Genomic DNA, 16272 nt, shown 5'->3' on the forward strand with positions numbered 1-16272 from the left:
CACACAGCCCAGCCAGGGTGCTAACGTGTGAATAATGCTGTGATTTCTAAGAGCCGTGGATGCAGGCTGTGTGCCCTAAGCTGTCTACTTTGAGAGAAAAAAAGGAATTTAAGTATCATTACTTCCAGCACTATGAGTTTTAGTCTCAGTAACAGAACCAGCCCGGCGGCAATGTCAGGAGCCAGTTGATCAAAAGGAAACGCTGCTTTGATTCTGATGCTAAGCAGCCAGCCAGCTCTCAGTCCTGTACTTCTGTTTATTATCATATTCCTATTTTTCTGGGTTCTCTTGGTTGGTTTGTGAGTGAAACATTTTTATACTCTATTTTACCTGCCTGTCATGTGGGCCTTTTCCCTGCAGCATCTTAACTCATCTCAACAGCTGCTGTAGTACTACTAGGCCACTAGACTTGTGCATGAGTGCAATTGTGGGTAATCACAGCTTAATTGGTGTAATTAGGGGAATGTAGGGGCATTAGGCTACAGCTGGGGGCCATATTGGGGAGTGGGGGCAAAAGGGAGGGGGGTTGAGGTGAGAAGCTTGAAGAGCCAGAGCTGCCATCCTCAGCGTGGGTCAGTTGTACTGATCAGTGGCTGGACAGTGAAGATCAATCCCACACATGAGTACGTACAATCACAGCTGTCTGTGGCAGGATGGCCTACGTTTTACCAGGACCGACTTTAACCGCAAAGTATCCAAACAATCACGTAGATTCAACAGGTACCAAACAAATGCTTCTTGTTCTTAAAGTTAAAGGTTATCTGTCTAGAAAGGGCACAGAGTGTTAGTGAACGACTGAAGAGAAAGAAGAGGGAAAGAGATGGACGAATCAGGGTCATTAGTTCAGGCGGCTGGGTCTGCTGCATTCCTGAGCCCTGAGATGGGGGAGCAGCAGAGCAGGAATGTGCCTTGGAGAGAGAAGAGACCTAAGCATAGGGAAAGAAAAAGAAAAAGGCAAGAAGGAACAAGAAAAAAAGGGAGGGGAATGTTGGGCGCCTTGCTATGAGAGAGGCCTTAAATGGTGGAACAGACTCATTTATCAAATGAAGTTTAAAAAAAAAAAAAAAGCAAAATCTCATCTGCTCCATAGCACTTGGAAAACTTTTAGCAAAAGAGTTTTTGTCCTCATTTCTTTGGCATCTGTTAGCCCTAACAGTACAGCTCTACTCATCTGACTGCTCCATGCCAGCAAACTTGTTTTTCAGCATGACTTTCTACGGGAGGCTTGGACAACACACAGACTCATACGGTTGATTAAAGTTGTTGCTAATAAGAGATGCTCTGTATGAGTGAGTTCACACATCCCCTAACCTTGGTGACGAGCTTTGACTAACTAATGTAATCCTTAAGGAGGACAGGCACCTAACCCAGTTTCCACTGGGATTAATCTTGTCATCCATATTGTTAGCGTCTGTCTCCTTCAGATTCCTGTCTGCTTTCACCATTGTTTAAATAGGCTTTTTTCCTCCTTCATTCGCAAATATCAACATACTGTATGTTTGAGCAGAGAACTGTGTTCTTTTGCGACTGAAATCAATATTTCACGATAAAGGCACATTTAAAATTGTTGCACCAGTTTCGATATTAGTTTACAAACATTCAATTGACCACCTGCTTACCTCAAAATTTGAAATATGCCTAAATGTTTTCATTTTATCTTTGCTCACAAAATGAAGCTTTGTCATTTAATCTTGAGGATATTCTTGTCCTTCCCTGCAAGTGGATATTGTTGTACAGCATTTCAAAACAACTTATTGCTACAAATATATAGAAAAGAAAAGGAATGTAATCACAATTGCCTGATTTTTGTGACCAACAACCTAAAAGATTCAGTTTACAGTCAAATAAAAATGAGAATCAGGGAGTTACGGTTCAATTCATTTTAATTGACTCAATTTTTATTGGCCTGGCCTTTTTTTCTCTAATATTTCCAATACAACATAATTGCATTGAAAAAAAACTATTTGTAAATAATGTGCCCAGGACATTGAATTAGGATGCCAAGTTTCAACTCTTACTTTCTGAAGTTGAATGATTGAGAATCAGAAGGGTCAAGAAAACATGTAGTTCAGTGTTAAAAGCTTCAGGCTCTGTAGAAGAGATGTTTTTCTGTACTTACACACGTTTTCAATAACAGAGAGGTGTGTGTGTGTGTGTGTGTGTGTGTGTGTGAGAGAGATGAGAGCATGGCTGGAGGCTGACAGAGGTCCTGGTATAATGCAGTGATGGGGAGCAACAACTGATAACTATACTTATGGCCACTGGGGCTCATAGTGACAGCACATGCACTCACATTACTGGTCCCATGCCTCATGCCCTTATCTCTGGCAGCCTGCCACAACACTGCCCTCTGCTGTTGATTTAGAGGAACTCAGGCTCATTGAGAATTCAGCCAGGCGCTCACAGCTATGACTCAGTGGAGAAACTTGACTGGGTTTTGACAGGACTGCTGTTCTTTGAATGTAAGCAGTGATAAAGTGTCTTCCTATGCAACCCTAGAACCACATTATTAGACCACACATTCCCGTTCAATGAGAATGCTGTCAATTTCAGAAACTGTTCAACCCATTGGTTAGACAGTTAGACAAAAAAAAACATTGTCTTGTTACAAACAAGTAAACACTAACCCTGCTTCCTGTACTTTCTCTCTTTCCTTGCACAGTGCTGAGTATACGAGGTGTGCAGGAGGAGGACCCCCCTGATCCCCAGATCATGCGGCTGGACAACATGTTGCTAGCAGAGGGTGTGTCAGGACCAGAGAAGGGTGGAGGCTCGGCTGCAGCAGCTGCAGCTGCAGCAGCAGCAGGGGGCTCACCCACCGACAGCAGCATCGAACACTCTGACTATAGAGCCAAGCTCGCCCAGATCCGCCAGATCTATCACTCTGAGCTGGAGAAGTATGAACAGGTGGGTGCTTGAACATAGGCTGATATCAACAGATATTAACATGGTATCACTTTAACCAGTGTGTGAAAACATCTGCTGTAGTCCAGTTGAAATCATAAATGGGTCCTTCCACATTATACATTATTGTTCGCATCTGTTTTACTTCAAATGTAATTGCTAAAATTACATGTGTAATAAAGATGGTGGCTCCATTTTCATGCATGAAATTTATTTTTGAGATTTATATATTTTGTTACTAATAATGTATTTATAATTAGTATCAATATATATTATCGAGATGATTTCCTATCCTACACTAATTGGAGCCTGCGCCAAAACCAAAGTATGGTATGCTTGCTTTGTTGGCCTGACCGTACCTCGCACGCCACATCTGTCTTAAAGGGGTAGTTCAGGATTTTAGACACAGGGCCTTATTCCCAAGTTAGCCTTGGTGTTCTTTATCAGTGGAGACAGTTTTCAACACATTTAATTCAGTCCTTCTAGTTGCAGAGTGCGCTCGTGCTAAGCTAGCTCACGGCATCGGGGGGATACCTAGCCTGCTACTAAAACAGTCTTACCCACTCCACTGTACACCTGAGGCTAATCAATTATAACGCCAGACTATCGATGTAAATGTCTGTGTTGATAGAATAATTTTAGAAATAAAACCAACCTCGCATATTGCATTTTGAGGGACTTTATCCCTTGTAGGCTGCGGCAGCAGCGGACTAATACCTAGGTTACAGGCTCTATAATAGTTTGTTTACCTGCTGCTGTCTTACAGACGCAGAGTACAGTGCACAAAGGAGTTGTATTAGCCTATGCAATAAACAAGATATGGCCACGTTTGGAGGACTTAGCAATGCGTCTGCTTTTGAAGACGATTATGAGGAATTTGTTGTATCCAACGAACCGTACCTGTACGAGCCGGAATACACTGATGAAGAATTGAGAGAGATGGATGCTCAAACGGCAGAAAGAGAAAGAGCGTCTGACAGCCCCCGCTGGAGCTGCAGCAGAGAACCGGGACAGAATGACGGTAGACTGGTGGCAGTGCAGTTTCAGTTTCTGTCCCACGCTGCTCTGTTTACTTTCTGCTGTAGTGATTCGGTTACACAGCAAAGTAAAAGTCCGCTGCTGCTAAGAAAGTAGTCCCTCAAAATGCGATAATTCATGCGATGCGAGGTTGGTTTTATTTCTAAAATTATTCTATCAACACAGACATTTACATCGATAGTCTGGCGTTATAATTGATTAGCCTCAGGTGTACTGTGGAGTGGGTAAGACTGTTTTAGTAGCAGGCTAGGTATCCCCCCGATGCCGTGAGCTAGCTTAGCACGAGCGCACTCTGCAACTAGAAGGACTGAATTAAATGTGTTGAAAACTGTCTCCACTGATAAAGAACACCAAGGCTAACTTGGGAATAAGGCCCTATGTCTAAAATCCTGAACTACCCCTTTAAGTCTTGTCTCACTGTCTGTCTGTGTATGTATGTTACCTGGACTGGTTAAACATGATCACCCTCTACAAATCATTCATCATCCCTGTAACTATTGTATGGCTGACCTGCGACAGCCTTACACCTGTCACTGTCAACGGGTTACTCGCCTATGGCCGTGATGAACTCCTGCTTCACCGTAGCTCACCGCTGTGTAACATCAAACCGGCGGTAGCTATCCCACCGGAGCTTCGGCCAAGGAAAAGAGGGAGACGCGGAGGTGTCTGAAGCAGACTACGGAGACGGCCTTTCAGGCCTCCTCTATCCTCCATCATCCTCTCCAATGTCTGCTCCCTCTGGAACAAAATGGACCTCCTTCACGCCCGGTGCCGAATGGAAAGGGCCTTCAGAGACATCTGCATCATCATCTGCCCGACCTGGGACTCACCGTGTCCCTTCGCCCCTACTATCTCCCTCGGGAAATTCCCAATTGTTGTGGTCAGCTGTGTGTACATCGCTCCCAGCGCTAACGTCAATGTAGCGGCAGAGCTGGGAGCAGGGCTACACAGGGCTGTGTGCTCAGCCCTTTCCTCTACACACTTTACACCAATGGCTGCACCAGCCCCTCCCACACCACCACCTACCTCAAATACTCTGACGACACTGCCATCCTCGCCCTCCTATCGGACAATAACTCTGTATCAGATTACCACAACACTGTCACACACTTCTCCCAATGGTGCACACATAACTTCCTCCATCTCAATGTAGCCAAAACAAAAGAAATAACAATAGGTACCCCATCACCCCAGCCCCCCACTCTCATCAACAATGACACAGTAGAAACAGTTGACAGCTTTAAATACCTTGGACTCACACTGGACAATAAACTCACTTTCGACCAGCACACAACGGACATTCAAAAAAGGAGCCACCAAAGACTGTATGCCATACGCAAACTCAAAGGACTCTATGTTGCCCCCCATCTCCTCCTTCTGTTATATCAGAGTATTGTCCAACCCATCCTGCTCTACTGTTCCACCTGCTCCTTTAACATGCTCACTGTCAAAAACCGGGTCAAACTCACACGTGTCACAAACATAGCTGGTCCCCCCACACCCACACTGTCAGAGCTTAATCTCAAGGCCATCTCACGCATCGCACTTACAATAGCACAGGACAACACACACCCACTCAACTGCCACTTCACCATTCTGCCCTCAGGACGAAGGTACAGGTCCCTGTTGTGCAGGAGGGCTCGCTATGGCAAAAGCAACCATAGCAACACAAAACAAAAATCCAAGATAAATCACCCCAGTCCCGCTCTGTGAATATATTCTCTCTGCACGTTATTTTGTTGTGTTTGTTGTCCATCTGTTTATTGTCTTAAATCTACTGTCAAGTGAAAAATAATTTTCCCTTGGGGACAATAAAGTCTAACAATGTCACTTATCAATTCTGCCTTTTTGGTATTTGTCTCTGCACAATATTGTCACTTCATGGCATGGATATATGTTTGAGACCCACTGCTGTAGACTATGTTTCATGATTAACAATTCTACTGGTACCTCACAAGCCACGTATAATAAAATTACTCTATTTTTCTTTAAAAAATATAAAGGCATCTAATCCACAGATTATTAAGAAAGATGAGGCCTACCTTCCATCATCAGAACTGTGTCATGGCATGTGGCAAAGTCTGTGTTTTTGCTATCTCTTTAAAGTAGCATTGACCTCCCTTCTCTGTCTCCTTCAGGCCTGCAGTGAGTTCACCAACCATGTGATGAACCTGCTAAGAGAGCAGTCTCGCACACGGCCCATCTCTCCCAAAGAGATAGAGCGCATGGTGGCCATCATCCACCGCAAGTTCAGCTCCATTCAGATGCAGCTCAAACAGAGCACCTGCGAGGCCGTCATGATTCTGCGCTCACGCTTCCTTGACGCCAGGTCTGTGTGTGTGTGTGTGTGTGTGTGTGTGTGTGTGGGGGGGGGGGGGGGAGGGGGGTGAATAGACAGATATTTTCTGGAACTGGAGTGATGTTGTGAACATGTTGATGTTATTGTGCAAGACATTCCAGGCCTTGTGCTCATTATCTCTTCTCTCTGTCAGACGTAAGAGGCGCAACTTCAACAAGCAAGCTACAGAGGTGCTCAACGAGTACTTCTACTCTCACCTGTCCAACCCTTACCCAAGTGAGGAAGCCAAGGAGGAACTTGCCAAAAAGTGTGCGATCACTGTGTCTCAGGTGAGTTGCTAACATCACTGTTATCCAGGATGCTCTAAGTAAAAGTACACTGTGGTTGTTTTTGCGGAAGCTGGTGTTGGTTGTTAAAACCCAGGTTCTGCTTTCTCTTTTTCAAGATCACTTTCAGTTCATGCTTTTAGATCATCTGTAAGAAGGGCTTTAAGTTTTTTTTTTAAAATATCTGTCTTAGTGCTGATTATTAAAGGTAATATATCAAACTGAAAAGCAGGGCAATTAAGATAGGTGAGGAATGTTAAGTTGCACGCTATCTACTGCGCGTGCGCGGCAAGCGTGGTTGCTGTTCTCTGACTGTGAATAATGGCGACGGCCATGGTTGTGCATGTGATATGCTAACGTTCAGTAAAAGTCTAAACTCGAACAACTGTCGTTGTGGTTATTGGATTAACAAGGAATGTTCCTTTCTAACGGGGGCTTACAACAGTGAGGCTACAACGGCTAAATGCAAAGCAAAACATTCCAATATCTGACAGCCATCCGTCCTTTCTAGGTCTCTAATTGGTTTGGCAACAAGAGAATACGCTATAAGAAGAACATTGGTAAGTTCCAGGAGGAAGCCAATCTTTACGCAGTTAAAACAGCGGTGGATGCTGCCAACGTGTCTGCGCAGGCTAGCCAGGCAAACTCTCCGGCAACTCCCAACTCAGGTACCTCTTCTCTATCTTATCTTTCAACATGCCAGCCTTCATTTCCTCTACATACACATGCTTTCTTGCACACACCTGAACATGATTGACCAACACTATGACTGTGTGAAGCACTCCTTTGGGTTTCTATCATGTGACAGTTAGGACAATTGATGGTGTCAAAATAAAAACAATTTTGATACCAACTGAAGTTTGCAGACAGAACATTGGCACTACTTGAGGAATGTGCGGTGACCAGAGGATACTCATATTTGGATGAGGGGAAAAAGGAAGGTGCATACTTTGAGTCACTTCAAGCCACTACGAGTAACTTTGTCCGTTGGCGGCCCCTTTGGACAAAAACGGTAGTATTTTTACGACCCCAGCTGTCGCAAAACTGTTTTCTTGCGCGTTCCGTCCGTGCGAGAGTCAAATTAATAGGATGCAATATAGTGCATGTCCGTGTAGCCTATTGAAAGTGTGAGGGCACCGGACTCTTTTCGGCCCCGTGAGAGTGGTTAGTGATTCTGCATCAACTAATGCCAGTCAGTGCCAAACACACCTGATTGCAATGAGTTGATGCAGTGTCACCTAACTACTCTCACGGAGCTGAAAGATTACGTGTCCTCACAGAAAGCGAATGAACGAGAGACGGCAGTTAGTATGGATCACGATGAGGTAATGTGTTTATGTTGTTGTAAATAATGACTATTTCAGATGAATAATGGTAATCTGATGATGGTGAAGCAAAGTAAACTTTGTGTTAGTACCGCTCATTCATTTAGGAGTAAATACTGCAGTCTAGTTCGCTACCGTGAATGTTTACACGTTGCTTGGCAACGTCCTCCTCCCACCCGTCTATCACTCTCCCTTTTAGCTTTTCTTCATTGCATTTTCTTTTTTTTCTTTGATGGTTCAGCCCCGTTATCAGTCATTATGACGACAAATAACTGTTTCAAACAAGGCTCCCGCTCCCCTTCCCTCTCTGGAGGGATAGGCTTCTCAAATCTCGTTGCTGCGCCACACTGAAATCTGCGACCAATATGTGACCATAGAGCCCGCACGCGCGAACCGAAAATCGAACTGGGTGTGCGACCAGACCAAAAGCAGTAATAAAAACTATATAAAAACGTCTTTCTTTGCACTGATGGTCTCGTTTGCTGTTAAAGGTAATTTATGATTATCAGAGGAAACATGAGACTGTTAAAAAGATATTTAAATGTTACTCGGAGCTGCTTTAATGAAAAGATGTGGGCAATGGTCTTTACTTCTTCAATTTCAGCTTAAATCATAACCCTTGTTGACAGTTTATTTTGTTCATTTTTCATCAAAGTTACTATTGACCAAAATGGCATGTGATATGAATGCAATATGACTGCAACTTTTATAGGCTGACGCTGACCCCTAATTAATAATTTCACAGGATAACTTACCCAAAAAATATATATACAGATAAAAGACGGGACTGGCAAAGACAGTTGCTTCAGTGGTGCGTTCACGCATGCGCAAAAATTTCGGACGGACTCGCGGGACGCCTTTGGTGGGTTTTAGGGGTTAGCCATTAAGCGCTGTGGGGAACCCTGAATTTAGAATAAGCTGGCTCACAACACCGACCCTCATATTAGAACTGCTGATTAGAATTGACTTCTTCCAGTCAATGTCCATGACCAGTGATGACCTTTTGACCCCCTGGCACTCTGGTGGGGCTGATTGGATATTGGCTATATATATTGCTTACAGGGTCACCGGGGTCATACAGTTTGTCCCACACAGGCGATGCCTTCCTCAGCCTGCATTCCCTGAACGGGGAGGGTCTCAACATCGCCCCCTCTCTACAGCCGCAGGTATGCACTGAGGGAAGCTGCAGAGCTGACCTCAATGCCCTTATCCCAGCCACCCAGAGTCCCTGGATACCTACCCTTAGCCTGGCTCCTTTTGACCTCCACCTGTCCTCACATTCTATCCCCATTTTACCTCTGACACCCATCAACTCTAACAATGTCAGTTTGTTCAAGGCCATTTAGATTTTGAACATTCCATAGTTACACGTACACATAGTCCCTATCCATATGTATTTGTTAAGAGAACACAGTCTGCCTCAACTCACAACCCTGGAACAGTTGAGGGGCACAAGGGCCTGCCTCAAGACTCTTGTAGGGTTCAACCTAGAGCTGGAATATTACTATCTTGGGATTGAACCAGCAACTCCATTGAAGTGCTCAGTTTCTCTAACTATAGATTGTCCATCACCTCTAACCCTTAAGCAAAACCCCGTCCCTTGAGCCCTTGTTTGTCCAAGCTCTCCGCCCCGTCTCCATATGTTCACCCCCTTGTGTAGATCAAGAAGAAATGTCCTCATAGTAAACTGTCTTTTTGATTTTTTTGTCTGTTAATAGATAGTTGTGTTGTTCTGAAGGGATCCACATATTTGCTGTTAAGCAATATATAGTCTAGAAATGTAAACAAAACCAAGCTGAGGATTAGCTTGTGGCTTCAGCTGCAGTTTTTCATTTGAAGGAAACATGAGCAGAAGGGAGAGGCACTTCTTTAAACAGGAGAGTTCCCCTGCAGGACTGAGTAACACAGACAGTACAGTACAGTAGATGTGTGTGGACACCATCACTTCCTCTGTTCAGCTCATGGTTGTTTAGTAAAAAAGAAAAACAGGAGCTGGTAGCATGAACCTTTGTTAAGTGTTGTGCTGTGTTTGTGTTGACATAATGTGGGTGTGTTTGGTCTGACAGGTGGATACCCTGCACCGTGCTACACACCTGACGGGCGGCTATGAGGAGCTGTCAGGTAGTGGCCTCTACACCGCTCATCGTCTGGATGTGAGTACCAATGAAAAGCTCCTGTTGAGCTTTAGCTGATAAAAATGTTTGCAGTTAGTCAGGATAATTGTCTTTTTGAAAATGTATTGAAGTGGATGAACATAGATTTCTCAAAACATTCATAGTTCTAATATGTTCAAGGTAAATGTATGCTGGTTATGACCTCAGCATGTCAACATAAGAAAAGCAGTAACCTGCAGCAGTGAGGTCAGTGCACGGTTCAGATTACCTGCAAAACCTGATTTGTCTTAGTATGGTGTTTATTCAAGTGCATAAAGAAGCACTGAATGTAATCTTTGGCCATCATGTTTGGCAGATAAGTAGGGGAGACCGGGGTAAGTAGGCACACTTTTTACTCTAGTGAGAATTGCTCATCACCTAAACATCTTTCAATAGTCATTCCTACATTAAATTGAAGCTTAAGGTGTTGGCTTGAAATGTGAACCCCTCACTTTTTCTAACTTATTGTAACAAAGAAGAAATTTACCATCAAAGACACTCTAACACATTGTGACAACCAACCCCATCAAGGGCTCGGTTGTCACAATGTTATCTTAATGGGAAAAATCTTAAAAAGAAGGCAAGAAAGCGGAACTAAATTTGAAAGTTTAATTTCTTTGTCAAGTTGAATAATAGGCCTACATAACTTTATGCATCTTAACACAAAATGAGCAAGGAATGAACAAAAAGGAAATCCATATTAAGACCGACCTACTGTATGTAACAACATAAAGAACAAAACAAATAGGTCTAACAATAATAGCCTACTCAACCACGATACACACATTCACTATCTGAGTTACAGTGATGGCAAATGTAGGGTCTGCTCACTAACTAAGCAGAGATTGTGTGCCCACTGGTTGCACATACAACACTTCTCCCTTACCTCCCCTGAACGGGTGCTGGAGAACGTTTCCATACAAACCAAACACAAACTATCCTCTTCATCTGATGAAGATTCCTCCTCCTGTCTCTTTCTCTTCTGTTTCTTCTTCCCCAGCTGGGGTGGAGTGCACTGGGGTGCAGTAGCCTTGGCAACTGGTCTAGTTTGGGAAGCACTGGGTCGTTTTGATTTTGTTGCCCTTTTTCTCTTTTGCATGCTAGCTGCCTTTCCTGCTCTATTCTCTCCTTCTCTCGGGTGTCAGTGAGGATACAGCTTGACATTTTCTTTTGTTATTGGGTTCCTTTCCTGGCTGCACCCTTTGGATAACATGTGACAACCAACTCCCTAAGAAATTTGACGACCAACCCCAACTGGAATTTCTTGCTAGCATCAAGGCCAACAACCATCTGACAACTAATTAGCTTGCTAAAAACAATCTAAACTATAGCTTACCCTTCACACTTTTTTAGGGTAACAAGTGTTTTGTTATAAACCCATTGTGTAAAAGCCTAGAAGAAAAATACTGAGGAGCTAAATATTTTCAATTTGACATGAAAAACACTAACAGTCCTCTAACCTCAAATGCAGCAGTCTAACTCCAAGGAAGACTATGTAGGTGACCTCTGATCCCAGTTGTGGATATTTACTAACCAAAATTTAACAGACAGCACCTTCTGGTTCCGAGATATAACGATTGTGACAACCTACCCGTGTGACATATTACCCCGTTCTCCCCTAGTCCTTAGAATGAATAGCATATTATCTGCAACACTTTCTTGAGGTTGTATCATTTGGCAAGTACGGTAAGCATAAATCTAGCTGATTTTAGGCCCTGTTCCCGTTTTAGTTTTTTTTAAAAACCCCGTTCAGACACATTTTATCTTACATCTTCACCCGTGCACATGTTTTCAGAGGAAACGGGACGAAATCGATGTAGTAAGCATGCCAGGCCAGCAGTTGGCGGTACAAGGTAGTAGTAGATAGCTTTTCCGGTACAATTTGATGTATAAAACCTTACTGAAACCGAAAATTAATGCCACTAACGTTCATAAAGCGGTTGGTGTAAGCTTGGGGTTACAAGTATTGTAAATGACAAGCTTTCTGTCCTCTTATTTCACCGCATTGAACTCGTGAAAACAGAAGACATGCTGGTAGTGAAGGGGCTTTCTGAGCGGCTACTTTTCCTGTTAGGTGTACTTCAAAATAAAAGTCAACTCACGTTTGTCCGGTAAAATTATGTTAATGTTTAGCCAGTGAAATGCTTTTACTGTGAAGCCGTAGCCTTAATGCTCCTTTTGTTGAACAGTAACTTAACCGCTGCGCGCTGAACTATGGATAGTGTTTTTTAATGTAGAGAGAGCCGTGTACACAAGTTTATTTTGCTAGAAAAAGCGGCAGAGTACAAATCTTTCCCCAGACAAAGTGGCGGGTGCATGGTATCAATAACTTACTAATAGACTACAGACTAAATTGGCGAGTGTTATAGGCCTATTTAAGCCCTGCACGTTATGTTGTCTTCTAACTTTATAACTCGCGTGTGGGTATTGACAGCAAATGTTATAGACTATGCATACGTGAAGTGGAGCCGTGACGTCAGCGTTACCAGGGGAAATGGTTTCGGTGTTCACACGAAACCAAAACCGTTGTGTTTTCCAAAAAATCCTCCCTGGGAGTAGATCTCAAAAACTTGCGGTTTCATGCCTGCGTTTGCTGTTTTCATGTACATGATATAGTGCAACCGCGGGAATTTTTCCGCGTTTGCACCGTTTCGTGTTGCCGTGAGAACAGGGCCTTAGACTACTACTAATCAAACTCCTCTCTCCCCCGACTGTTTGCAGGCTAACAGCTGGCAGGACACCACCAACCCCCCCTCGGTCACGTCCCCTCCCCTTCCTCCTGGCAGCGTCCACTCCGACACCTCCAACTGATAGGGTGTCTCTCCCTGCCATCACTTCATTCCCACTGCAGTCTTCTTCCACTACCATCCTCTGTCCTCATTGTTCACTATTCCCTGGTTTAACCTAGACAGCCACACAAGGCTGTACTGGCATTTCATAAACACACACACTGTGCTGGAACACAGGACAGCCCAGCAGGAGGACTTGTCCCTCCACCTTACTGCTCCACTTCAACGCTCCTTCACTCCACATAATAGGGGGATGGAGCTAACAGATGCTGAGACAGATGGAGAAAATATCTTTACTATAACAGACTTTTTGCAAACCACTGACCCAGCTCAGCTGTGTAGATGGTCATGATGTCCGTACATTGTGTATATGCACGTTAACTTCACACGTACTCGAACAGCTTGTCCATGTGCTGTTGACCTCTGCCCTCAACCCTTTGCTTTGGAAAACTGTGTGTGATTACTTGTATCTCTTGAAGCCTTGGCATTTGACGGCCAAACTGTGGATACAGATCACCAGGGAGCCCTGCTCACCTTGCTCGTACCAAAGTACTGCCCTAGTAGTTGTCAACACATCTGTTCCTCAAAGATCACCCTCTGCCGACTCTACACAAGACACTGTTCTATCTTCCAGTCCTTCCTTATAGCTTGATGTTTCATTCTGTTGGAGATTTCGAAGTGAATAATTGAGATATGCACACATGTGCATACACCCCATTCCATAACAAACACACACACCGCAACTTTTCAGTCTTTTTCAAAGTGAGCTGACATAAAAGATGTGTCAAGCACAAAAGTTAGCAGCGACGATCTGGGTATCTAGTCCTATCAAAAAGCAGTAAGGGGGACACTGTTGAAAAGCAGACAGGACAGGTGATAATAGGGCTGGTGAGAAGAGGAACGGGCAGAGAGAGGAGAATATCTTTGGCTGAGTGGACCCTGTAATAGCCCTTTTTGTTGCTAACCAATAGAGGGTGTGGGTAGATGGCTTTTAGATGTTCCTTATTGCTTTCTGTCCTCTAGTTTATTTGATTGTAGGCTATTTTCTAATGCTGTTTCACCAAGAATGCACCAGCCGCCACCAAAAATGAGCTCAATAAAGCATCTATATGACGTAAGGAGAAGGGTGGAAACATTGTGGGGCATTGATGTGTTATTGGGACAAACATGACATGAATTTAGAAACGTGACTGTCTTCCATGCATGTAGGACTTCTAGGCGTGCTATTGTTTTCATTTAACCTTCTGAGTTTTTAGCTTTGTTTTTTATTAACAAAAAAAGGGTATAATTATTACAGTCAGACCAAAAAGGAAAAAGTGCATCATGTATTGCTTTGTGTGTGTCTCTGTGTGGGCGTGTGTACAGTGTTCTTGGGATGTCTTTGCAGGCATTATAGAGACTGGGTGCTTCCACCAGCCAACCACGTAACAGGTGGGGCTCAACTGAGATCTTCTCCAGATCTTGAAACATTTAAGCTTGTGAGCCCAAGGCAACACACAACAACCTTCCGTACCAAACCAAAAATACCACGTTCAGCAATGTAATAATGCTCCTCTGTGTGTCTCTAAAGCTGGTGCACAGACACCTTTTCAGTTCGAGGAGAGGAGGGAATTATATTTGTATCTGTGTCTCTCTGTGTGGTGTTCATGCCTCAAGTTGATTTAATTTTTTGTTGTTGTGGGGGTGTCATGGGAGGGTGGGTGGAGTGAGGACTGTCATATCACACCTGTAATTTGATTGTGGGCTTAGAAGGCATGCTCTACCCTTTACCCATCCCCTTAATACCTTCTGGTAAAACCATTTTGTTTTTAGTTATATGGCCGATTGGGCAAGGGCTTCTCTCTCTCCTCTGTTACCAAAAAAAGAGGCAGCACTGGGTGTAGTAAAACTCTCGTGTTTAAGACTAACCGGACAATTTTCATTCTTTGGAAGTATTTTCTACATTAACTGTTATGTGAATAACAAAGCATTTTGATGAGGTAAAGCCTTATGTTGAACCATATGTTACAGAACAAAACTTGAGCTTATAAGCTGGTCACATGTGATATCCCACATCTAATTCTTTGTTTTGTTACTCATCACAGTTCACATGACTGTATCTTATGAATAACGTTCTCACCACACCAAATGATCATCCCCCTTTTTCTACCTGTTGTAATGGATGTCACTGTACAGTTTGTGTAATGTTTCGGTATTCCCCCCCCCCCTTTTATAAACTTTGATGTTTGGTTGAGATGCCAGTTTTATTTGGCCTCTGTGTCACAGGACTCACGATAACTGTATCAATTTTGAACATTATTTTGGTATTTTGTTACATGACCAGGAGGCAATGTAGGGTTCACAGGTGTAACATTTGGTGCTGTGGAAAAACAATTGTATCAATTGAGGTTCTCAAATGGACATTTGGTGTATTTTTTTCATGTAGATTTAAGGACCCCCTTCGCTATATGATTTACCTTCAGTTTCTACCTTTTCTATTCACCCTTTTTGCTTAATTTTATTCTAAAGATTTTTTTGATACCTGCTCAAAATTATTCCATTTCTGTTTATGGAGTAGCATAGGGTTTTTTATAGACAGTTCTACAGATACATGGAGATTTTGTTCATTCAATTTATCAGGCCATGACAACTAAATGTATAAAGTAATAAATGTATTCAAGGGGGGTCTCTTTCTTTTGGTAGGTATATTGTGAAAATGTGCAAGTAGTACATTTGCATACAATTGAGAGGAAGTTGATAGTGATTTTGTTTAAGGAAACACTTAGACATCAATGTATACATCATGTGATCCCCTGTATTTTTGCAACAGATCTGTATTTGTTAAACACACAGCTTTATCTTACGTTTTACAGTTGATCATGTTTAAAATCTTGTTTGGATTCTGCCAGTGACTAAATGACTTCCACAGCACCAAATGGCTTCTTAAACCTTTTTGATTTCTTTGTTTTTAATTAGTATATTTGTATCTCCCCTCTTTCCCTTGTATTTACCCCTCTCTACCTCTGTCTTTCCATTTCTCTTGTATATAACCCCCACTGTTTTCAGACTTGTGAGTCTGTATGAACTCCTTTTATACCTCAACTTTAGAATTGTTCTAGAAAGAGTCAAAACAAAAGGAATATGACAAATTGTAGTGTTCTTATTAGAAAATTAATAAAATGATTTAGTGTGATTTTTTTCAGTATTTTCTTTCAGAATTAAGGAATGTTTCATTTTATAATTTGGCACATATGCTCTTGTGATAGTCCAATGTAATAAAAGGAGATTGCACAATTTGATTAATGTGTGTCAGTCTCATTCAGACTGAGGACACACTATCCTGCGAAAAGAAAGCGTTGACAACTTTTCCTAAGATGCATAATTACATGTTTTTCCTTTATTATCTTGGTAGAAGTTGGCTGAAGCCCAGCAGAAAAACCAAAGAATATTCATTTTGCT

The 16272-nt window shown here is 42.9% G+C and overlaps 1 protein-coding gene across 3 annotated transcripts in view; it reads left to right on the forward strand.

Moving 5' to 3' along the window:
* Window positions 1-16006, forward strand: part of pbx4 (pre-B-cell leukemia transcription factor 4) — a 41787-nt gene extending 25781 nt beyond the window's left edge. For 2 of the 3 annotated variants that reach the window (XM_080043930.1, XM_080043931.1), the window contains 6 exons: window positions 2663-2907; window positions 6081-6271; window positions 6435-6570; window positions 7079-7235; window positions 9959-10045; window positions 12767-16006. In XM_080043930.1, the coding sequence (XP_079900056.1) occupies window positions 2663-2907; window positions 6081-6271; window positions 6435-6570; window positions 7079-7235; window positions 9959-10002 (773 nt within the window). In that variant the 3' untranslated portion in view covers window positions 10003-10045; window positions 12767-16006. Of the gene's footprint in view, window positions 1-2662; window positions 2908-6080; window positions 6272-6434; window positions 6571-7078; window positions 7236-8954; window positions 9059-9958; window positions 10046-12766 lie in introns of all 3 variants that reach the window. The other variant, XM_080043932.1, reaches the window with a different exon arrangement.
* Window positions 16007-16272: the final 266 nt, after the last annotated feature.

This window comes from Ammodytes marinus (genome assembly GCF_949987685.1).
Source record: "Ammodytes marinus genome assembly, chromosome: 16".
In the NCBI taxonomy this organism is placed as follows: domain Eukaryota; kingdom Metazoa; phylum Chordata; class Actinopteri; order Uranoscopiformes; family Ammodytidae; genus Ammodytes; species Ammodytes marinus.